Below are 26160 nucleotides of genomic sequence, written 5' to 3'. Positions count from 1 at the left end.
ACGATATATGGTTAAATATATTAATTTACATTAATTATCAATCTGCTATTGTTTTGTTAAAAAAAAACACGCAAAACAAACATGGAAAATTGTCAAAATGACACTTTCTAGTGCCATAGTTCCAAAAAGTGTCAACAAATTTTACTGAAAGTTGCACCAAAAATAGATATTGAAATACTGAATATTTTATCAATTTACATTAATTATCAATCTGCTTTCCTTTTCTAAATGATCGACAAAAAGTGATAAAAACGTCAAAATGACACTTTCAAGGGCCATAACTCCAAGAAGAGTCAACAAATTTTCTTGAAATTTCACAAAAATAGACATTTAAATACTGAACATTTTATCAACTTACATTAATCATCAATCTGCTTTTGTTTTCTAAATACATGTAATAGGCAAAAAATGATAAAAAACCGTCAAACATGACACTTTCAAAAGCCATACTTCCCAAGAAGGGTAAACTGATTTTTCTGAAATTTTCACCCATAATAAACATTGAAATACTAAACATTTTATCAATGTACATTAATCATCAATCTGCTTTCGTTTTTAACTAATAAGCAAAAACTGCCAAAAAAGGTAAAATTAGCAGCAAAAACATGGCAATAACTTCAAAATTAGTAGACCGATTATCTTAAAATTTTCCTGGATGATAGATCTCTTCAAGCCAAAGAGCCTGAGATGTCCCAGATTTCTTCTATCTCTCATAGATTTTGAGAGAGATATAAACAAGGTGATACCCTTATGTTCTATTTTAAGTAACAGGAGTCATGTTTTTTTTGACGACAGACATAACGGACTTAATTTTGGAAGTAGACATGCCAACTTGAAGGATGATTGTCACCAAGTTTTATCAAATTCTGTTCAGTGGTTTCAGAGAAGATTTTTGAAACAGGTTAACGACGGATGACAGACGACGACGACGGACGACAAGTGATGAAGAAAGCTCACAGGGCCTTTTTGTTCCGGTGAGCTTATAATACAAGTTAGCTCTTTAAAAGCAGTGATCACACATATTTTGTAGATTTTGTATGTTCGTTCGATGATCTTTCTCTGTTATTTTATTCTGGTGTCTCAAGACCTTGACTTTTATTTGTTAGCTTTACAGCAGTATTTGGTTTTCCGGAGATTTTTTCGTTCCATCTGCGTTATTTATTACATTACCTGTATCCTACATGATAGTTTGTTTTGTTCAATTGTTTGTCACTTACATGACTGTTGAGAACTAAATCGGTTAAGCCATATCTCAAACAAAGGTCTACATCATATATCATTTAATTTAATTTCCGAGCATTTTCAAAAAAGTCTTTCTACTTTCCCTTTAGCAAGTAGAAAAATTGAATTTTTGAAGGCTCTGTTAAGCTCAGAAAGCAGACAAACTGTGGGAAAGTTAATCCTTATATGGAGTTTTCCTGTGGAAATCTAAATTTAAAAAAAAAATCCTAGAACACTGTAAAATACGCCATGCTATTATAATACATGTACACAACATTTTAATAGGTTAAAACTTCCTAATGTTCAGTCTGTGACACTGTTGAGAACAACAAATAACTTTTCATTATCCATTGAGTGTTAGCAGTTGATATCACCTACTCCTCCAACATCTTTAACAACATCGATGTGACCTTGAGACGTTGATCCTTCTTTTGTTCAATCGATTCTTTCTCTTTGTCAACATCTTCTCCATAAATCGTTCTATATTCGTGTCCAAAAATGTTTATAGATGGGAAGAAGTATGCTGGGAGATTACCTTTCTCAATACAAGTCTGGAGACGTACTATTACTTTCTTTGCCAACTCTACTGATTCAGTTATATCCATTAAATCATTTTCATAAACATCAACTCTTTCATCTTCTTCTGTCATGTGGTAGAAATTCGTCTTTTCATTGCTACTTGTAATATTTGCTTCTTTTTCAATGATATTTCTTTTTAACGGTTTACGTGAGAAGATAATTTCCTCATCCCTAGTTAAACCCAACGTTTCTGGCCTACTGTCGAACAACATTTTAGCTAGAAAATCTTCACTCATTTTACTTACTTCATGCAACAAACAATTTTTTATCATGTAACTTGAAATGTAATTATCAGCTGGGAAAAAATCTACCTCCTTTATCACTCCTTGGTCTGGGATCGATGGTGATACATTTTCACTTAATAATACCTTTACTAATGCATAACTCTGTTTTATGTACGCTGGAAACAGCTGGAATAAGGCTATTTCAGCAGGTGAAGATGATATCCGCATGAAATGATCTACATCTTCACAGTCTAATTCAATGCCGGGATTCTGAATCAAAACTGCACACCCAGCATTTTCAACTTTTTCACATAAAAGATTTTGGGATTTCGTTTTGATATGGGAAGGCCACCATCCCTGTTTATACACAGCTGGAACAATATCTATACTGATGTCTAAACATTTATAATAGTTCCCTATGTAACGTACTTCAAGATTAATGACCGGTTTCGTGCAGTCGACAGTTACCATTATTTCATAAAGTTCATTTGAATTCCACATTTGCGTTTGGTGAACTGCTATTTTAACTAGATGAGAAAGTTTATCTTTTAAATCTCCTCCGTCTAAAAAGCCATTCCTGTCGAAGAAATTTGGATTGACATCAATCACATGTTTCGCCTTAAGTTCCACGAATCCTTCTAATAAATAAATCCCATTTTCAAAAATGTCACACGACTCACCTAATTTATCTAACAGGTAGAGACAATCGAACTCGTTTGGTTCTCCCACTCGTGTACCTTCAGCAGAGCTTCCAGTGATGAACAGTCTACCTTGGAAATCTCCATCTAACATGACCACATGTGTTACGACTTTTTCAAGTAAATCATATACAATGTCTTTGATATGTGCGTTTTCTCCTACATATTTTAGCAACCCGAGGCGCGGGGTTGACAACAGGAACGCTGCAAAATCATTTACCGATTTGTTTCCCAAACGAACTTTTTTACTTTCACGATCACCGATGGACATTTCTGTACCTTCGCGCTCCTTTTGAAGCATCTGTTTAGGATTTGATTTCTCTAACTCTTGACAAATTTGATGAGGAATATATCCATTCTTGTCTTGAACTGTTTCATCAGCTCCGCATCTTTTTAGAATCCTGAGCACTTCTGAAAATCCAAACCATGCTGCAAAATGGAGAGCTGTGGATCCATGATTGTCAGTACTGTTGACTGAAGCACCGTGTTTAATTAATATATCAACTATATCTTCATGACAATCAAGGATGGCAACGTGTAACGGACTTAAACCTATTTTATCACGAACGTTCGCTTCTGAACCTCGCATGAGTAACACTTCAGCTGTGTTTGCATCTGCAACTTCAAATAATGGAATTCTTTTGCAAATATCACGGGTGTCAAGTCTAGCACCATATTTCAGAAGCAGCTCTATTTTTTCACGCTCATTTGACATTCTTCCACATTCATGTAGGGGTGTTTTACCAAGGTTATCTTGCAGGTTCACATTGGCTCCTTTTTCCAACAGAAACTTTAACGTTTCAGTGTCCATGGATGGCACAAAAATGTGTAAAAGACTTTTGCCGGTTAAGTTTGTAAAGTTTAAAAATTGTAAAACTGTTTCTTTGCCGTCTATCTCAGTTCCTTCTTCCGTGGGGTGAGTTCTGATTTGTAAACTATTAATTACCAATGGTAGGAGCTCTGAAAGCTCTCCGGTTGAACACTGGTCTTCCAGTTTGGTCAAGAACGACTCTCCGTAGTTGTCTTTTATACATGGATCAGCACCGAGCTCTATTAAATGGGGAATGATTTTAAATGCACGTTGATATGATGCATGGTGAAGTACAGTTCGACCATTACAGTCTTTGTCGTTTACATTTACACCGTGTTGTAACAGCAATTCTATGCTGGTTGATAGAACACCGCACTCATCTAGTTTCGACCAATTTTTAAATAGGAGATGTAGTCCGTTCTGGTGATAGATGTCCGTATGGGGTTTGGGCAGGTTTTTACATTTTAAAATGTTATTAAATGTTACGAAGGATCCCAGCATGCAGGATAGCAGAAAAGAGGATGCACCTTGGTGGTTTTGTTTAAATACGTCTGCACCATGATCTATAAGAATTTGTATAATTTCTGTGTCAGCTTCGTTATTCAAAGCAACATGTAAAGGGGTATCACCATCATCATTGTCTTTATTCACATCCGACCCTAACTCCAACATCTGATGACAAATATTCTGTCGATTGTACATGCATGCAAGGTGTAAGTACCAAGAAAAATGTTTACTAGAATAATTAGTCAGTATGCCTGGATATTGTTTGACTATGTCCAGAACTGTCCAAACCTCGTCATCTTCTACTGCTGAATATAACTCATCACGCACATCTTTCGGCACTGTTCCCCTTTGGTCTTGTTTATCACCGTCACTCATGATTCCTGAAAACTTCCTGCAAAAGAATTTATAGAATTAAGATCCTGAGACAAAATTTCAAACACTCCATTTTTATGTGATAGTTTATGAAATTGAAAGTAGGTAATCAATAAAAAGAGGCTTCGTTCATGAGGATTAACAATTTCCCCAAAAATATTGACAACACTTCAACAGTATTATATGACTTATCATAGGATGACGCATTATAGATCTACAGCTGTATACGTACAATAACGTTCGATTACTGTATATCAAGACAAGTATGAGAAATAATTAAACTGATTCCTCCTGGATCATCTCTAATCTGAGTCAATGACAGTCTGTAACCCGTCGGTCATCTCTAATCTGAGTCAATGAAGCTTATTTTATGCTTGGTGACACATAATGGCAACCTCTAATCTGAGTCAATGACAGTCTATGCAATACTCATAGTAATCCATATTACTATCATGTACAACAACCGCTGAGTTTTTCCCTTCATTCTAAAATTAACAGCTAAGGTGTGACTACTTAACAAGTGTAGAGCGACCGCGTATTCACTATTATAAGATCCAGTCGACCTTCCCCGTTAAATCAAGCAAGTATCCGATATGTCCAATATTATTCCTTCCTTGTATAAATATAATTCGAATGCAGCATTAGTTGTAATGATGAATTTTATTGGAAAGCATCATTAATTCCACGATTGACCGTCGCAATGTGCAGAGTAAATTTAAAGATTTTTATTTGTAATTTTTTACAAAAAATATTTTGACATATTAGGGGACGACCATTAGATTCTTGGGGGGGGGATTGAAAATAATTCAAATATTCTGATCTTGGCTAGTAAATTGAAAATAAATATTCTGACCTCCTCAGTAGTCTAAGGGCTGGGAGGGTCCACCGTGTAAACCTCCCTATCCCTCATCAACATCATGGTGATTTTTAGGTAGCTTTATACCTCCCATTACCGGATCAAATTGTCGCCAAATAATATTCTCGAATTCTTTATCAGTATAAGCCTATATCTGTAACCCACTGGGTAAAAAAACCAAGAATTTTGTGACTCGATTGATTGAGCGTCTAAGTCTTCCTTGGACAGCATGTGTAAACGAACTAAATAAATATAGGTATCATCATGTATCCCAATGTCTCAACTTTACAGTGATGCCAAAAAAATTGCGGTAACACTTAGGGTTTTGGGGGTAAAATGAAAAAAATATACCGGTACCCCTACCCCACAGAAAAATCGCTCAAATTGACATATTTGTAAATGTCAAAACCCCTAAAGTATTTATACTTCGATAAAAGTTAGTTTATTTGGTATTTTCTGTTTAGTATTATCACAATTAATACTTCTTGGGTTCTTTTGATGAATTTTGACAATTTTTGTAGTCAGAATTCATCAAAAAATGCAAAAATGGGATTTTCTATTTTTTCGTAAAAAGTCACATAACTAAACTCTACAAGTTATTGCTCAACTAAAATTTGGTGTCGTTTGATAGATAATTTAATTTGCTACTTAATTAAACCACGAAAAACCAATTTTCAAGAAAGAATTTAAAAAAAATGTTTAAAATATTCCCCCTACCCCTCAGTATCAGACAGAATTCTTATTCACAGCATACCGACACTGTTTAAGTCATATTTCAGGCATTCATAATTAAGATAATGATATACCCAACATATCTGATCAATTCAGGTGCTTTGATTTTCTTTTTGGTGTTACACTTACTATAAAATCGAAAAAATGGGAATTTTCAGAAGTTCAGACTTTCTTCTATATCACCCGTAACCCGGATTTGCACTTTTTTTCAAATAAAATAGGATATAGCACTATTTACAGCTCCAGCTCCTGGCGAATCCAGAGGGAGGGTGTAGGGGGCTGGCACCCCTCCTTTCTGTTGGAAAAGGTGTCATTTTCATGTGTAATATTATCAAACAAGAGGCTCTGAGGAGCCTGAATCGCTCACCTGGTTAAAGTTTATCTTTCAAGGGCAATAAATTTAACAAGGAGTTGTCCAACAATTTTGACTCAATAAGACTTTGGTAGGACTATCATAAGGATCATTTCAGTGATAGAAAGTGTCTTTCTTTTATAGTTTTAAAGTTATTGGCTGAAAACTGTAAAAAAAAACCTGTCATTTTTCATCTTTTAAGGGCAATAACTCTTACAGGAGTCACCTGACAACTTTGATCCCTGGCGACTTTTGAAGGCCTTATAATAAGGGTCATTTCAGCTATAGAAATAATTTTGCTAAACCTATCGGGTTTGGAGATACTTGTGAAAAACTATTGTCTGACCCCTTTATTCTTTTTTAGTAACAGCAGCCATGTTTTTCAACGGATCAAAAATCCCCATTTCAGTTCTATGCACGATACCCCAAGGAACATTCATACCAAGTTTGGTTCCAGTTGGCCAGGTGGTGTCAGAGAAGAAGATTTTTTTTTAAGAAATAACATTCAAAATAGCAAAAAACATCAAAAAAGGGCAATAACTCCAACATGGCTTAACTTTTCAAAATGAAAATTTTACCAGATAGATCTCATCATACTGAACACTTTTATCCCATGTCAGAATTTGGTTAAACCTAACGGTTTTGGAGATATATGCGAAAAACTACTGTCTGAACCATATGTTCTATTGTTAGTAATGGCGGCCATGTTTTTTGACGGATCGAGAGTCTCCACATCTGTTCTATGCAGGATACCACAAGGAACATTCATACCAAGTTTGGTTCCAATTGGTCAAGTGGTGTCAGAGGAGAAGATTTTTGAAAGAAATAACACTTAAAAAAGCAAATAAAACGTCGAAAAAAGGGCAATAACTCTAACATGGTCTGACATATCAAAATTACAAATTGTTCACAGATAGATCTCATCATGCTGAACATTTTACCCTGTCAGAATTTGGCTAAACTTAACGGTTTTGGAGATATATGCGAAAAACTACTGTCTGACCCCTATGTTCTATTTTTAGTAATGCTGGTCATGTTTTTCGACGGATCATTAATCCCCTCATTAGTTCTATAAAGGAAACCTATCCTAAGGAACATTCATATTAAGTTCGGTTCCAATTGGTCAAGTGGTGTCAGAGGAGAATAGTTTTGAAAAATTGTTAACGACGACGATGAACAACGACGACAGATGCCAAGTGATGGCAATAGCTCACATGGCCTTTGGCCAGGCGAGCTAAAAATGGCAAATAATGTCCTAGCACCCCTATTTCTGAGGAACCTTGTCTGCAACACCTCCTTTTCAAAGTGTCTGGATCTGTCCCTCTGCCTTTTTATTTTTCCTAATTGGAAATCCTGGATTTTGTTAAGCATACATCACTTTTTACTTCAAATTTGATCTTACCCTCACATAGAAATCAAATGTTTTCTCCATTAATGCTGAATAAAGAATTACTGTATATGCACGGGTTAAGACATACAAAAGGCAAAATAAATCCAGAGGCGTTACATTAATTATCTTTAATACATGAATTATTCTGATTTATTACAAATAATCTGATAAATTCTTAAGACAATAAAGGTCTCTATAAACGTAATAAATAAAATTTACATAAATGTCATTAAAATTATGTTTTTAATTAAAAGGTGTGAAGAGCACTGAATGAAAATCAATTTGTATAAAAAAAGATTAAACAATAAAAAACAAATCATAAGAAGATTTTTTTGAGTTTGTGGTATCATGTGGTATTTATCTTTGGGTTTACTACAATAAGATGGAAAAATTGGAAAAGCTGAAGCATACACAAGAAAGTTTTAACAGAAAAAAACCATTTTCACAAAAAAATAAAACTGCATAATGTTAAAGTTATGTTTTAAAATCCCAGTAAAGGTGGAATGATTTAATACATTCTTTAAAACAATAGTTTGGCACATTTGCATAGAACATCTTAAACAAAAAGCTGAAAACTTTTCTGAAGTGTGCTTTTTATGGACATGGAATGTTAGCTTAGTGTCTAACCTGACCTATACAACACATTGTACAAATAGCCAGAAGAAAGATCTTAATTTTTCTTTTTAAACTTCTTAATACCACATATCTTAAATTTATATTCACTTACTACACCTCTTTTCAGTAAATTGCCTGTAAGGGCACCGAGATTAAAGCCTGGACAGTAGGGGCAAGTATGGATGTACTATTCAAGCTTCATACTGCTCTCAATTTTGATTTTATTTAAATATTTGACACAGGATGATAAAAATTTAACCAGAACAAAAATGTTCTCTTTTTGGACTCATATTCATATATGGTTCCATTCCCAACCCCCAAATTCTATTCCTTTTCAGGTATGGCACCTTGTGGTACAATTTCACAAATACCCATTCACTTGTAGACAAGTTACTGTTAGGATATCATGAAAATGCTTGTTTCTGGTCCCTTTTTGGTCCCTTATTCCTTGATGGTTTAAGTCGTAACTCACCAAAAACCAATCCCAGTCTTCCTTTTATAGTAAAGCACATTGTGGTACTGTTTCAAAGAGTAATCAAGGGAACCAAGGTTATAGCGGTAATCAAAAGAATGTAATCCAGGGACAAAGACCAGACATGGAAAACAGACATACACAACAAAGAACATAAAGTAAATAAAATCATACATACAAAGTCACAAAATCAAATGAGCAACTCAGACTCAAAAACTGGGAGCATGGACCAGGTGCAACGGTAGGGTAAGCGTCCTCTGCTTTTCTAGAAACACCCGCCGAGTTGCTAAAAAAAAAAAGTTAAGTCCAGGGTAGACAAACGAGGAAAGGAAAACTATGACCCATTGAATAAATCAGTTTTATAAATCAAAGAAATCCATCCACTTACAGTCAAATTATTGTTTGGACATGAATAGTTGTTCTGGTTACTTTTTTGTCCTTAATTCCTACAGGGTTTAAGTCACCTCTTAAATCAATCCCAGTCTTGGTTTCCCAGCATGGTTTTGCTGGTTTAGCACCTTTGTATTACTATTTAAACGAGATCCATTGACTTTCAGTTAAGTTATTGTTGTGACATCATTAAAATGCTTTTGGCCCCTTATTCCAAGACGGTTCAAGTCATAACCCCCAAAATAATTTCTAGCCTTCCATTTGTGGTATGGAACGTGGTAACATTTCATGAAGATCAATACACTTATACTTAAGTTATTTTCTGTCTAATGGAGGAGGACAGCATGATACCATTCTACACAAGCAAATTTGTTTCTTGTCAGTGTAACATTCTCACTTCCTACTACACAAGCACAACCCATGGGATACTTAACTGCACTATGTGACATATATCAGTATACATATTTGTTTTTTTTAGCAGCAGGTTAAATGAAGCATAACATAAATGACACACTGCATGGACACAATTTACATGAAGCATACAAATAATCTGAATATTACACAAAAAATAGGACATTGAATAGTCCAGGAGGTGTTTAAGTTTGAAGGTCTTAGTTGTTATTTTGTTTATTTTTATAATGACAGCAGGCAGCACAGCATTATGTTCTGGCTTTAAAATAGAACAAAATAACAAGAAATACTGTGAGCAAGTTCACAAAAAAGATACTCCTTGCTTCACTAGGATGTAATTTTTTTTTTCAAATCATCCGTAAGTTGGAGTATTTCTCCTAGTAGAAATCACACAACCATTGTTTCTCTCCATGCACATCTAAGTGAATTTCCAAACTTTCAAAGAAAGTATAAAGTTTCATCAATTTGGAAGGAGTTGTGAGAGCTGAATGTGTAAAACTTAAAAGTGGGATTACCTCCCCTTGTATAAACCTGATAATTTCTAGTATAATCTATCTTCCTGCACTCTTAACCCTCCTATTAAATTTCATCAAAATTCATGCAGCGGTTAAGGAGGAAATTAAGGAAGTTTTAACGAAATATGACTAGAGGTTAATGAGGACTTGTGCTTTACAAGATGTGTGGACAGACAAACAGGGAGACAGACAGACACGGTGATTCTAACGAAGGATCTGAACTGTTACATTATCAAAACAAAAGAGTGTTTACTTTAAGAGATTTTTGTTCAGTTTTCCTATGATTTATTGATACTAAACTGATCTGATACTGTATAGTTACTAACGGAATCTACTTGTATATTTGGTATAAAGTTACTATCTGAATCATTTACATCAGATTTAATGTCTATATTGTCGAAGTTATTCTCATTCAACACATTAAATGAAGAATCAGGTTTATGGTTAGTATAACTGGATTTTCCAGGTGAATGTGAAGAAAAAGAATCCCTTTCTGTGTGAACAGACAATGATTTTTGACTAGAGAGCTCTTGTGAGTTGTTCCCTTCCTTGAAATGATATTCTTCAGTTGAGGGCATCTTCTCTTTCCAACTACAGAGTTCACTAGGGGGTACCTCTTCCATCACTGAATCTTTATCAACTGTTTGCAACTTCTTCCTAGAGAGTTCTGGTGAATGCCAATTATCTGCTGTTTGAGACTTTTCCAAAGAGAGTTCTGGGGAATGCCATTTGTCTGCTGTTTGAGACTTTTTCCTAGAGAGTTCTGGTGAATGCCATTTCTCAGATGTGGAAGAATGACTAGAATCAGTTGGTAAACTAGGGTTATTTACCAAAGACAGAGAAGGAAATTCTGTCAAACCCTCCTCAGAATCAGAAAATGATGAACTAATATCAGAATTGTGTGAATCTCTCGTTTCCTCGCTCAATGATGGTGCGCCCAGATTATCTGCTGTTCTTTTCTCATCATGTTGAACTTTGGACCAGTCATTATCTTCTTCAGTGTAAAGACCAGCAAACTCACTGCATTAAAAATGTAGAAAAAGAAATTCCAAAAGCAAAGGCTAAGCATTTCATAGAACTTCTTCATAAAATTCTTATCAATGCATAAAAAATGTCAATGCACAATTTGTATTGCAGTTTGAATATGAAGTAAAAATGTTGAGTTAACTCTCCTTAATTACAATAAGAGATAGTCATTTAAACTTAAAATAGCCAATATTTCAGCCTAAAGAATATGAAGATAAACCTTAAACCGTCTTTTAAACAATATACATGCTTTTTATTTTGTAAAATTCAGTTTAAAAATATTTCTTTAACATGAGCTGAAATGTTGATTGAAGTCCTATGTATTTATTCCATGTATTGCAAATCTCTAATTAAAGATATGACTAATGCTAAAGCTACTAGTAATTAGTTAAAGTTTCCTTTTAGAATAAAATGTTCAGAAAAGTGTTATTAGAGGTAGAGGTACAAGTAAGAATTAAGGTATGTTGGGTTATAAAAAACATGTAATGGTCTACAAATTTTGAAAATTTTAGGTTTCCACAGGAAAGCTCCTTCCGAAAATTAACTTTACCAGAATCATTGACAGCTATCCCAAGTTATCTTTTTGGAAATTCAAGTTTTCTACTTGCAAAAGAGAGAGTGGAACATAAATAACTATCATTCACCAAAATTTCATTTGACTTGAGTAACAGAAAATAGGAATCCTAGAACACCATTATAACATCAGTGTTCAAATGAAAGGGTCAACAATTTTACATGGCCAGGGGAGATAACACTTCATACTGCTCTTGTTGCAATTTATATTATTGATCCATTAAGATAAGATTCCTGAATAACATTGGCATTACACTAAAATTATTCTTGATTTACTAGATACAATGGAAAAAAAAGACATAAAAGATTTGTGGGTATATGTATAGGAAAGAAATTGTGGGTATATGTGTATGTAAGAAAGATGTTTTGCAAAAAACCTTGAATCAGTTTTGTTGCTACATGATTCTAGACTAAGATCTCTGAAAAGAAATAAACATGGAAAATGTAAACAAAAATTTCCCCTTGAGGGTATCAGTAACAAAATATGCGTAATACACCTTAGTGAGTTAAGTTGATATCGAAAGCATTGCCCTTGTTCTGTAATTAACTGTCAGCGTTTGTGTTAAATGGGAATACTTATCTCTGATTTACTTGCATTATACATATAAATTAATTCATTAGCTTATTGCCTGACATTGAAGAGATACTAATTTATGGTTGTTTTTTTCTGATCTTGAGAAAATATTATATGTTCTAGTCCCTAATTATTATTTAAAATCATCAAAAGTTGATAAACCACAAAAATATTATGAGCAAAATAAAAAAGATAGAAGCTCTAGGGAACTTGAAACTCAGAAAAGTGAATTTACAAAAAGTTTTTATTTAAGGCATGCATTTATATACTTATACTCTGAATGCAGACATTTACAATTTCAAGAAAAAGCCTAAAAACTACTAAAATTTTTCAATTTATTTGAAAGAATATCATCCTCTTACAAATCTGAAACCTGGAAACTTTAACAGGCTAATTCAGCTCTTTTAATCAATAATTATGTATTCTTTCTGTTATGGTCTTCAAAATGGACTACTGAACTACAATTATTGACAAATATTGTTTCATAGGCAAATACTCTGAACATGAGTCATCATGCAACTTTGACTAAATGAAAACTTCAGTATGACACAATTTCAACGTAGATATAATAAGGGCTCTTGTAACAAAATTTGATTACAATCCACTTTGCAGTTTCACAAGATAATTTGAAAGAACATTTACAAGAGGATACCTGCAATTTTCTTTGATTCCATTGGCTTTCCATAAACTATCTAGCGGGTAGGTTGTCATGTGACCTTCTATGTATTCCTTTATCTCTTTAATCGTTAGGTTGGTTTGAAGAAACAGATGGAATGTTGTGTCAGACAGATAATATTTCTCTTCCACTAATCTATCAAATATAGAAAACTTAAAGTACAAGAGGTCATAGGTCATTGTTAATTTTTTTCTTCTGTTAAATTCATATCAGTCTTAAGTGTATATGGTTAACTTGACTGTAAAATCATTAAGCTCAAATTGTATCTAAAAACAATAAAGAAAATAACTGTAAACAGTAATATTTACCTGTCAGTTAAAGCATTGGAATCAGTTGATAATTACATGGTACATGTACATGTACTTACATGTATAGACCATGTATATTTTTTTCATCATACCAGTAATAATTATATAATACATGCAGTTACATAATAAAGTCAACTTACATGTTTATATTTCTTACCATACTGGTATAATACAAATATTACATACATATAATATAGTCAACATGCATATTTTTCACTATACCATTACATATAAGAATTATTTTACATGTAGAATGAGCGAGAAAAAATAATATAGTACAAACTTGCTAAGAAAATCCTCTAAACCTTTCATCCTAAAGGCTATAAAATTTGGATCAAATCGGTCTTCAAAAAATTTCTTTGGTGGCAAAGTTGGAGGTGTCCTGAAAGTAAAGGATTTATATAGAATAACAGACATGTTTTCTGGTACTATAGAATAACAGACATATTTCTGGTACTATAGAATAATAGACATGGTTTCTGGTACTATAGAATAACAGACATATTTCTGGTACTATAGAATAATAGACATGGTTTCTGGTACTATAGAATAATAGACATGGTTTCAGGTACTATAGAATAATAGACATGGTTTCTGGTACTATAGAATAACAGACATATTTCTGGTACTATAGAATAATAGACATGGTTTCTGGTACTATAGAATAATAGACATGGTTTCTGGTACTATAGAATAACAGACATGGTTTCTGGTACTATAGAATAATAGACATGGTTTCAGGTACTATAGAATAATAGACATGGTTTCTGGTACTATAGAATAATAGACATATTCCAGGTACTATAGAATAACAAACATGTTTTCTGATACTATAGAATAATAGACATGTTTTCAGGTTCCACAGATACAATTGTTTAATTACATGAATTACACCCACAGATACAATTGTTTAATTGCATGACTTACACCCACAGATACAATTGTTTAATCACATGACTTACACACATAGATACAATTGTTTAATCACATGACTTACACCAACAGATACAATTACTTCATCACACGACCTACACCCACAGATACAATTGTTTAATCACATGACTTACACCCACAGATACAATGGTTTTATAACATGACTTACACTTGCAGATAAAACTGTTTAACCACATGGTTTAACCCAGTGATAAAATTGTTTGATCACATGGTTTAACCCACAGATAAATTTGTTTAATTACATGGTTTAACCCACAGACACAATGGTTTTATCACATGACTTACACCCACAGATACAATTGTTATATCACACGACTTAATCAGACTTACACAAGAGGATGGTGATGTTTTAAAGTTTTTCGTAACCATTCAAATTCTGAAAATCTTCTTCTAGTCTTGGATGAACTCAAACAGAAAGACTTGTTGGTTGTCTGGAAGAGAAGACGTATCTATACAACCAAATATAATGTAGTACATGACTACATTTTCCACACTATTCCATGGTGCCGTGACAAATGTTGTATTACAATGTTTTACTATTAGATCAGAAGTTTTATAATTGGTACATGTACATGTATGTGTATACATAAATCCACTTATTCCTTCTGGTCCTGATTGTGTTTTCTCCAAAAGTTCTAACTTATACATCTTTTTTTCAGTTCCTTAAGATTGTACCTCAACCTTAACATCAATTTTTTATCAATATCTATTGATGGGTGGTGTAAGATTCATTTTTTTTGTATTGTACACACGAAATGTTGTGAGTAGAGTGAGGCAAAAATGGGATTGATTGCTTGTAGTTTAATGCATAATGTCAAGGGACAGATATTTAAAGCATTTCAAAACCAGATCAATCAAACACAAAGTGAGAAACTTGCGTTATCTGCAGTCACAAACTGATGTTATGCTATTTATCAGTGACGTCACAGTCACAACTAACATTATCTGCAGTCACAAACTGATGTTATGATATGTATCAGTGACGTCACAGTCATAACTAACTTTATCTGCAGTCACAGTAATAACTAACATTATCTGCAGTCACAAACTGATGTCATGCTATTTATCAGCGACATCACAGTCATAACTTACATTATCTGCAGTCACAAACTGATGTTATTCTATTTATCAGTGACGTCACAGTCATAACTAACATTATCTGCAGTCACAAACTGATGTCATGCTATTTATCAGCGACATCACAGTCATAACTTACATTATCTGCAGTCACAAACTGATGTTATTCTATTTATCAGTGACGTCACAGTCATAACTTACATTATCTGCAGTCACCAACTGATGTTATTCTATTTGTAAGCAATGTCACAGTCATATCTTGCATTTTAGGCAGTCACCAACTGATGTTATTCTATTTATCAGCGACATCACAGTCATAACTAACATTATCTGCAGTCACAAACTGATGTTATTCTATTTATCAGTGACGTCACAGTCATAACTAACATTATCTGCAGTCACCAACTGATGTTATTCTATTTATCAGTGACATCACAGTCATAACTAACATTATCTCCAGTCACCAACTGATGTTATTCTATTTATCAGCGACGTCACAGTCATAACTTACATTATCTGTAGTCATCAACTGATGTTATTCTATTTATCAGTGACATCACAGTCAATGTCATGCAACGTTGTCATAAGAAAATTGCTGGTTTTATTTAGTATCACAGCAATAGCCTGAGATAAGAAATTAGCAGGCAGCATTGACAAAGGTGCATACGAACTCTTTTACATGAATCTTACATTTACAACTATCTCAAAGCTGGTATATCTTCCTTTGTCCCAGGTGTTGTGTGTGACAGGATTCCGCACAGACACATCAAGGGTAGACTACAAGTACAATGCTATAGGTAATTAACCTTTGTTATAATGGTAACAAGTGCATGTACATGTATGTATAATTTTCACTGTATACTATATTATTTGTATAAGTTATACATGTATTGCTTTCAAAGTAAAAAGAACTTATATGACAAATAGAATTTTTTGTTCAGTTTCTTTATAGGTAAACAGTCATTTCCTACATTTCATACATGTAACACTTTGTATCATTGTGATCTCATACAGAAATATAGAAATGTAAGGTCTATTTGACAAATACATGTCATCCTAAGTTTTTTATTTAAATTAGTTACATTATAGAATATAAAAGATGGCTTTACTTTGAATCTGGCTTATGGTTTTATAGTACATGAATAATAATTATAATGTTACAATTCTTAAATGCTTCTATCATACTATATCATCAAGAAGAAATCAATTCAAGTTTCCAGTGTTAGAAACTTAATTTTTGGTCAACATATACCCATCATAATTTTATGTAGACCTAACTGTACATTTCAAAGGAAATTGAGCCAGTTTCATTATAGACCTGCTTGACTTTACATAGACTTGGTCCATAGGACTACTGCTAATTTCTTTCACTGAGTTTCTGTTCCATTACAGGTTCCCACTGCAATGTCTCTGATCTTACCATTGTTAACCCAAGTTAACCTTGAAATAATTGATGCACTTTTCCAGAACAGGATTGTTTAAATGTTGTTAAAAGAGACAATTTTAATCATGTACATGTACACATGTGACTAACATGTACATGTACATTGTACATGATCTCATTGGAACCAATATGTACTGCACACAATAATTACGGTACACTATCATGTACAGCTATTGCAGGGAACTTTTTATTTTCTAGGTGTAAAGTGTACTGTAGGGGTTGTATTACCTGTCACTCTTGTAATCCAAATAATTATAATACATGTACATCACAGACATGTAATTACAGGTAATGAATACATGCAGTATTGGAGTAAAACCAGGGGAGGCGACCAAGCAAACGAGTAGCCCCCTAAACTGTATTATATTGACTAGCTATTTAGATGCTCCACTTGACCCAGGTTATTAATTTTAGAAAGTGCCAAAGTGAAATAGGAAATGGTCTAGGTTAATTGGATATACATGTACAGTATCTGTGTGTGAATCCATATTTTTGCTCAGTGTCAGGTTTATAGACAATAGACAATTTTATTTGCACAAAAACATTTACAGTAAATGGTTATGGCATGAACAAAAACATAACAATGTTATATACTTTACATATAAACTAAATCTATGACCATGGTGCGACAGTGTCAGTGGGCGTCGGGTAGTTTCGCCCTTTTCCCCATTCGCCCTCTCGTTGTTTCGCCCTTTTACCCCGTTCGTCCGGGTTGTTTCGCCCTTACTGCAGGGTCGTTTCGCCCTCATTGGATATACATGTGTTTATATATACCGAGTAATTGATGGGTCATTTCGCCCTCCTTAGATTTATTTTCCTGTTAATTGGCTTGTGTTGTGACAGGTAAGAATACATGTTTATTCTGTGAATAAAAACTTGAATGTTTGTATAGTAGGGGTTGATCTAATTGTTAAATTGATAGATACTTGTACTGGTATTCCTTTTTCTTTCAGATAAAGCCCATCAGTTGCTGAGGCAATGTCACAAGAGATATTTATTGAGAAATGAGAAAATTGGAAGATAACCAATTATGTCATTATATATCTTTTTCGGCCTCGAGAATAAATGTGATATATGGTGATGACAGAAGAGATTAATATAAGTTCTGAACATTTATTTAAATAATTCATGAGTATAAGAGCACAATTACTAGCACATTGTTAAAGAATACATAGAAAATGAAGCATGATTAAAATTTGATTGAGAATAAAAGCACTATTTATATAAGTTACATATAATAACACGTAGTAAATGACAGGGTTAAAAATACAACATGATCATGGGAATTATAAAAGCACTAATTATAATAGTCACTACATCGTTCAAAAACACTGGATCACAATATCATCAGTCGCAAAATCGGTATATATGTCCAATCTTCTTGAGGAACGTTGTTGTTGTCATCTGAGTGGAAGGGTCCTGGTACATGGTCCACAGTTCCTTGAGTTTGTCGTCCAGTCGGTTGTAGCGGCGATTGGTCTCCCTCGCAAGTCATCGGAAGCAACACTGAGGGTGATGTGTTCAGCCTCCCTTCTCAACAGCGGGATCAGTCTGTATATTCCACGGCCGGAACTGGATTTCTGGTTGAGTCTGGTGTGCCATCCTAAAATGAAAAAAAAAAAAACATGTTAAAATTGCAAGGAAAATGTATTTCAAAACCTGAAATGAAAGAAGTTGTTATATATTTCTAGTATATTTAATTATGTATCCTATCGTGGATTCAAAATTAATTTCTTTTATTAAATTGATATTTCTTTTCATTTTAGTTTAATTATATAGGTGTTTGATACTGAATATAAACTCAATAAAAATATAGATACCTTCTACGTCGTTATTCGTACGTACGGACAGCTGAAAGACGCTCCACGATTCCACTGGAATAACTGAGTTCCGAAACCACTGCCTGTCGATGTAGGTCACATCAGAGGATTGAGTTGGTGGTTGGGAGTCATCTGGCCAGTTGCACGTCTCACATGGTCTACATACAAAGTGGATGTTTGCACCTGACTTAACGGCATTGCGGTATTGCAGTTATGTAATACCCGTGTTACATATACGATGTTGCCATTTCTGACAAACATCGCATGTAATGGCGTGCTGTCGGCCGGTTACTGGTCGGGAACACTCTATGCAGAGTTCAGTAGGCATACTGGAGTTGTTTGGGAATGCCGGATGATCCCATGGAACAGTAGGCATACTGGAGTTGTTTGGGAATGCCGGATGATCCCATGGAACTTGTATTTAAGCACCTCGGTGAACGATGCCCAAGCTATTCGATCTTAAGATCAAACGATTACCGCAATCAAGCACTGAAGCCGTGAATGCAATTACATACGGGTTAAAACATTATATACTATTACAAATTAATTAAGTTTAATACTGAAGCTGTGAATTCAATTATACAAAGGTATAGTGTAGATCAATTTAGAACTAATTATGTTAAATGCTGTGAATACAATTAAATATGGGTCAATAAATTACCTACTATTAAACATTAATTGATTTAATTGCTGAAGCTGTGAATGAAATTAGCAAAAATTTAATTGAAAAGAAAAGATAATGCATTCTGTATTGTTTTTGACAAGCTGTCTATGCAGTTACGCAATATTCCGAGAGAGAGAGAGAGAGAGAGAGAGAGAGAGAGATCTAAATAAATATACAAACTATTCAACATTTGTAGGGGCAAAATCTTCGATCTTTTTTTTCTCTAAATAAATAAATAAATAAATAAATGTCTACGGAGGATCGAGAGAATTCAATAATTGCCTAGGGGCGAAAATCTCCGACCTTTTTTTAACAGAAGAAATAAATACGTAAAAATGGAGGGATAAAATGACTCATCACATAAACGAACTCTTTTTAATGTATCATCAACTATTTATTTGTTGTAATGATACATAAACGAATTAGAGAGGGCGAAACGACTCATATCGAGAACGAAGGCTAAAATAGTAGTAAATAATATTTATGAGGAGAAATTCCTTATTAATAAGGAAAGGGCGAAACGACCCACCATAAAGGGCGAAACAACTCACATAAAGGGCGAAACAACTCAGGGCGAAAGAACCCAGGGCGAAGGGGAAAAAGGGCGAAACGACCCGGAACCTGTCAGTGGTGTAAATCTGATCAAAACAGATTAGTCTATAGTTTTAACCTTATATATTAATATAACTTCTGTTAAATTAAATTGACCTTCGATTCCAACATTCACTCATGAATTTGATAGTTATTTTCAGTATTTCTATAGAGCTACTGTTTAATATGTCTGCTATGTCTCTTGGTGTGAGGCGAGGTTTTGATGAAGAAATATATAAAATGTAATGCATTAAATAAAATTAAATAACCTTATTAGAGCTCCCAGCATTTTCCCCTTCCTCCATGGATGATGTAGTTTTATTGAATCTGCAACATGGAAATCCTTTAAACTAATTTCCTGTCTGTTTCAGAAAATAGCAAATAACTTGTTTTGAGATCCACATGATCTATCACGTGATGTCAACATTTTGGGTCGACAAAAAAACAAGACTACCAGTTCTTCACCAAAGTCATAAGTAAAATAATGAAAACTTTCTGAAATCCAAAATGATTAATCATGTATACATGTTTTCAGAAAAAAACCCTTAAAAAAAATAACAACAAAATTATATAAATTCGTTAAGGTAATAATTACCGTATTTCCAGACAGCACATCTCCACTAGTCCAACGTTGGCTTATGACTGACTCGTTTGCATTTAGTTGGTGATGGCATGGCAACGTTGATAATAATAATGATAACATTTTTATTCAGACAAGTCAAGCAGATAATACAAACATAAAACAATGCATTACAAAAATATTAAACAAACACACGCACGCGCGAACACAAGGTCTTGGGCAACAGCTTTAATTAACATTTTCATTTTCCCACATGGGGGTATGTCTTTATCCAACTGCTATACATTTGTACATTTAATCTTATTACATTCATTATCTTGGCGGGTTTTTCTAGAAAGGACGCTTACCCTACTTGTGCACCTGGTCCATGCACCATGTTTAGTGGAGTCATTTACTTTTGTTGCTTATTATTTGGTTATTTTATGTTTTTTGTTGTATGTGTCTGTTTTCCATGTGTGGTCTTTTCCCTGGATTACATTCTTTTGATTTCTGCTTGAATCTTGGTTCCTTTGGTTACTCTATTATATAGTTCATACATATCAAATGGTGTGATAGTAAGAGTAATCAAGGGAGCCAAGATTTTAGCGGAATTCTATTCTAAATTATGAATCATTGAAAGAAGTAATTATAAATTTATTTTTTGTAAACAAAGTAACATGAAGGGCACACATATCAAAAATACAATACAGCACTCAAATCAAATAAATTAAATTTAAGTAAGAACAATTGCCATCGACTCACGAGCTTAGTGGATTTGACTTCCTGTTTTTATCCTGTTCAATAATACACTGTAGTTTTATTTTTTTTATTTGAAAATGTATCCACATGACAAGTGCAACGTTGAGACAAAATTGATTCAACATTGCATATTCAACATTGAAACATTAACCTTAATCCAATGTTGCTGATTCAACGTTTAATTTATTTATCTTAACTCAATGTTGATTAAAATAAGAATAGGATTGCCAATAAGACAGTCATCAACTAAAAGTCAAGCAACAAACAAGTAAACTTCCACAGAACCCCATACAGTCTTCAACGATGGGCAACACCCATATCTAGAGGCAATTAAGCTGTAAAAGGCCCAAAATAAATGAAGTGAATTAAACTATTCATAAAAGGCGACAATCGGCCTAATCTATAAAAAAACGTAAAGCGAGTAACAATGAAAATATTAATGAAAAAAAAAACAAAAAACAAAAAACAAAAAACAAAAACAGAAAAACAGAAAACAACGACAACCACTGGAGTACAGGTTTCTGGCTTGGGACCAGGCATGTAAAGTATGTGACGGGGTTTAAAACATGTTTGTGAGCGCTCAACGCTCCCAATAACGTGGGACAGTGGTGGAAAAATAACAATAAAACGAACTTTAAAAATCTCATTAATTCAAAGTTGAAAATATCAACCTTAACTGAAAGTTGAATCAACGCTGTAATATCAACGTTGAAAAAGTCAACCAACATTCAGCGTTGCCTTACCGCTGCAATTTCAATAATACACACGTCAACCAATATTATACACTATATTATAGGTACTAACTATTGTCCGAGGCAACGCCGACCTTGCAATCTTAATTCGACCTAGCTGTCTGCAACGTTGAAACAACGTTAAGTTTCCATTGGGACGTTTACAGTACGTTTTTTTCCTGATTTATTTTTACCAAAACGGTTTTTACTTTTTCTTTTGTTGTCGGGGACTAATAGGTTGAAGACTTTAGAACCATCGACTTTGAAAAGTGAAATTTTCAAAATACCAATCATGTACATTGCAAATAACCTTGGTTCCCTTGATTGCTTTTTCAATATGTTGTACGCGTGTTTCAATGAGTAACCTCTAACATCAGCAGCATAAGAATCAAATGTGTAGAGATCATTTCCAAATTTGGTAATTATCTGTTGGAGTCTGGAAGCAAAAATTTTGTACTATGTGTAAAAAATATTAAATACAAATTTATTTACATTGTACGATGAAAGTCCTGGATCTGTTATAACAGGAACTTTACATTACAGGGACTATTCACTCCTCACAAAGTCTATGCATATAATTTACAAAAATAACTGTGCCTCCTTGGGCTTTATATTGGGTAGACTTAAAAACCTATGAAGGTTGCATTTCACTTTTGCATACTGGGGGAAAGGGAAATTAGTCAGCAATTAAGTTATAAAATAAACAAATTTATAATGACAAAGTTATGATTAAAAAGCTGAGGAAGGGTGTCTTCTCAAAACACTAAAATATAATAAAATGTCAAGATTAACCTGTAAAAATCAATAATTACATATTAGTTATTAGTAATTGCCCTAGGAAAATTAATGACTTTGGTTAACTTCTAACTGTTGATTAAGGAAGTAGACCTAGGGTAAGGGACATAACTCTTGAAATAAGTGATATGCTTGTACCATATTCAGTTTCACCATTTTTCAAAGCACATTTATTAAAAAAAATAAGCCATTCAGCAGATTTTCTTTTTCATTTTAATAGATGCAATAGTTTTCACAAACACTCAATGACAAATCAAGCCTGGTGTACCTTTAAAAAGTGATTTTATTTCTGGTCATTTGTCTAAAAAAAAATTGAACTGGAAAATGTTCACATTCTTTTTATTTCCAATACATGAAACATATATGCTGCTAATCTCCAATCATTTATCGTTAACTTGGTTCACCAATCATCAAGCCAGCACTCCACAGTTTAGTTTAGTTTCGCACTTTTGGCTAGGGATGAAAAATGACATATATGGAAACCGGTAGTTGCTATAGTGATTAAAAATGAAGAATCTATTGTTGATAAAACATTTTCTGAAAAAAGGGGACTTTTAAAAGTATTTTGCAATGTTTTATATATATTCAATGTTGAAGGGGCTTTTTTTCAATGACAATTTGACTTCATTGTGAAAGTGAAAGTAAGTCAATTTTTTACCATGCTAAATTTAATAAGTGGATTACAAAGTGAAATAGCTCAAAATCTAACCGGCGATGCCCATATGAGGAAGGGGTTTTTGAAGGGAAAAGTTTGAACAGTTTCAGGGATTGAAATAAAAATTTCGGATATTTTGCGGGAAATTTGATATTTTTAAACCTGATTTTATGAACTTTTTTGCAAATTTTCGCATATTTTTGCATGGTTTCTATGGTAACCCTATATGCTGTGGGTAATTTTTTTCCAGAAAATTTTTACTGCATCCTGAAGGCCTTGGCTTGAGCTATTTCTAGATATACAGTTTTACAGATGCTTGACAATTTTTTAAAGTGATAAATGTTACAAAGCATCAGATTACAAGACCAAAATTAGGCAGTTCTACAATACTGTGGAGTGCTGGCCAAAATAAATCCAGCGGTTTTACAAACACTCTTAGCAAAGTAACCCTATTTTCAAATTAGAATTTTGAGAAAATTGGCTAATCAACGACCACATGGCAAAGGCAGTGTTCAATATAGAACTATTACAAGTTACTACTTAGAATCTCTCTCCAATATAAACTCTAATGTGATTTCAGAGGTGACACGGTTTCTGATTGCATGGATAAAAAAAAATGACTTCATCAAACTTAATGATATTTATTTTATTTTTTATATTGATAAATATTTTGTCACATGTTATTGAATATTTATTGATATCGATAAATAGGGAGTTAATTCCACAATGACTTGCCATATCTCGGTAACGTGTGCCTTGAATCTGGGGCTCTCAAGGAGCCATGGATAATTGGTGTTTTGAAAGACAGACAATATAGTATAAGATAGTCTAGCATATAAATTATATATAGGTAATCATAACCAGGGAATGTCTGTCATATTTTTTTTCGGTCTATGAAGAAATAACCTCAATCACATGGTGCATACTAAATAACCTGCAAGATTTTCAAGTATGTACCACGGGCATTAAGGTTATTTCAAATAGACCGAAAAAAAATGACAGTCATTCCTTATGATTGAATTTAAGTATCAAAATTCAACGAGTATATATAAGTTTTACTTACAGTTGGCATGGAATACATAATAATAAACATAAGCTCTATTGAGCTTTTGACAGACATGAATATATATACAACCACGTGAGTACAACAACGAAGCATGCAAATAAATAATGGAGAATAAATATCCATTGACAAGTAAATGAATTTTAATCAACCTGATTGCATAGTTGAATTAAAAAAACACGTGGATATGTATTTATTGACATGTAATGTTGCGATCGATAGTGAGTGGAATAAACGACTAAATTATTCGGCTTAGCCATACCGAGAAGAAAATGTTGGTGTACAATAACGGAAATCCCCAGTTTGTTTTTTCTTTTAGAAAGGCAATATCACTTCCGGTTGAAAATGTCAAAAAAGGCTGTCTGCATCGTTGGCTCTGGAAATTGGTATGCTATGCGTTTCACATTAACAGTTTAAAAAAAAACTTTTTGAGACACAACTAATTTCATGCACTTGTTGTCATTCGTTGGTGTGCTTGAAAATGCAAAATGTATGTGTGTCCTTGGACTTGGCTTGATTAGCATGCCATTACTATACTCGGCGTCACATAAATAACATACTATTAAAATTTGAATAAAAATATTTTCTACGACTTTATTGACACCAACCGTCGTTTAAATTGTCTTAAATGACTTGCTCATTCGTTTAGCCAAACAGCTTCTCAAAAACAAGTCGCTTATTAGCTTAAATCATGCGTAACAAATCCTTACGGGAAAATCCCATACTAATATCCGCCATGTTGGTTTTTACGGGACGATTTGTTTACAAACGAAGTGCGTAAGTTCCCGTCGAACTCCGGTGACAATCGTCTGCTTGATCAACTTCTCGGTATTATACGTTATTCGCGTAAAATAAATCCGAGATATCCGAAATAACGCCGAATTGCATTCTGGGTTCTTCGGTTTTTGGACAAACCATTTAAACGTAAACAACATCTCCTAGCAACCCGATCACTGTAAACATGGCCGACTTTTTACAATGTAAATATTGCCACCTAGAATTAAAATCTGACCGGAATTTAACGATTCAATGTTTAGGGAGAAGCCGTTTGGCTAAACGAATGAGCAAGTCATTTAAGACAATTTAAACGACGGTAGGTGTCAATAAAGTCGTAGAAAATATTTTTATTCAAATTTTAACAGTATGTTATTTATGTGACGCCGACTATAGGTCATGCCACCCTTCTGAGCTTCTCAGCCTTGTAGGTACGAGGACACAATTAATTTCGTAGTGCATTTCAACAGACCCATTTTGACATATAAAAAAATTCCACCGCTTCTAACTCATTCAAACTTCACCACTATGGAAACATGTATAAAAGCAGATTTCTATAAGAGTGCCAGAAAAATTCACCATCATCTTTTATTTTTAGCAACTTTGCTTCGGAGACCCCGTAGACATGAAAAGTGACCACTGCCAAATGTCTTAAATTTTGACTTTCTTTCATAGGACCAAATCACAACTTCCACATGAAATTACAGAATGAAAAAAAAAACCTTGTAAATTTGATCCTTGCCCTACATTTCTGCAATTAATACTAAGCAATAAAGTTTATAACAGCAAAGAAAAAAATTAGGAAGAAACACACTAAAAAAAGGAACTATATTCGTATACAACGAAAAGTCAAGGGAAATTAATTGTGATCTCGTACCTATTAGATCGGCTTATTTTGAAACTCAAGTAAAGGCTTCATCTGTGGAAAGCCTATTCGTTTCTAAGTCTAACTGCAAAGTTTTACAGAGATTT

The 26160-nt window shown here is 33.6% G+C and overlaps 3 protein-coding genes across 10 annotated transcripts in view; 1 reads left to right on the top strand and 2 right to left on the bottom strand.

Moving 5' to 3' along the window:
- Positions 1-1482: 1482 nt before the first annotated feature.
- On the bottom strand, positions 1483-4873 carry LOC148610867 (uncharacterized). Its single transcript, XM_088590703.1, has 2 exons — positions 4645-4873; positions 1483-4431 (listed from the first exon to the last, which is right to left on the bottom strand). The coding sequence occupies exon 2, from the start codon at positions 4413-4415 to the stop codon at positions 1596-1598; it is 2820 nt and encodes a 939-aa protein (XP_088446829.1). The 5' UTR covers positions 4416-4431; positions 4645-4873; the 3' UTR covers positions 1483-1595.
- Positions 4874-7855: 2982 nt separating this feature from the next.
- Positions 7856-20347, bottom strand: LOC148610866 (uncharacterized). 7 transcript variants are annotated; one of them, XM_088590697.1, is made up of 7 exons: positions 20122-20280; positions 16024-16110; positions 14587-14687; positions 13586-13684; positions 12971-13129; positions 12122-12163; positions 7856-11165 (listed from the first exon to the last, which is right to left on the bottom strand). In XM_088590697.1, exons 1-7 carry the CDS (start codon positions 20155-20157, stop codon positions 10424-10426), a joined length of 1266 nt encoding a protein of 421 aa, XP_088446823.1. In that variant the 5' UTR covers positions 20158-20280; the 3' UTR covers positions 7856-10423. The 7 variants fall into 7 exon arrangements, with proteins under 7 accessions (XP_088446823.1, XP_088446821.1, XP_088446824.1 ...); XM_088590695.1 differs by lacking the exon at positions 20122-20280 and adding an exon at positions 17377-17696; XM_088590698.1 differs by lacking the exon at positions 12122-12163 and having other exon boundaries at positions 20122-20347.
- Positions 20348-24745: 4398 nt separating this feature from the next.
- Positions 24746-26160, top strand: part of LOC148610864 (glycerol-3-phosphate dehydrogenase [NAD(+)], cytoplasmic-like) — a 36267-nt gene continuing 34852 nt past the window's right edge. For both annotated transcript variants that reach the window (XR_015924005.1, XM_088590692.1), the window contains exon 1: positions 24746-24800. Coding sequence is in view for 1 of the 2 variants with exons in the window: in XM_088590692.1 (XP_088446818.1) it covers positions 24760-24800 (41 nt within the window). In the remaining variant the exon portion in view is untranslated. The remainder of the gene's footprint in view (positions 24801-26160) is intronic.

This window comes from Perna viridis, chromosome 7 (assembly GCF_037379345.1).
Source record: "Perna viridis isolate PV_CMFRI_1.1 ecotype Kerala chromosome 7, ASM3737934v1, whole genome shotgun sequence".
Taxonomy (NCBI): Eukaryota; Metazoa; Mollusca; class Bivalvia; order Mytilida; family Mytilidae; genus Perna; species Perna viridis.
Note: the sequence above shows the minus strand (reverse complement) of the source record. Positions and strands in the feature narration are given on the sequence as shown.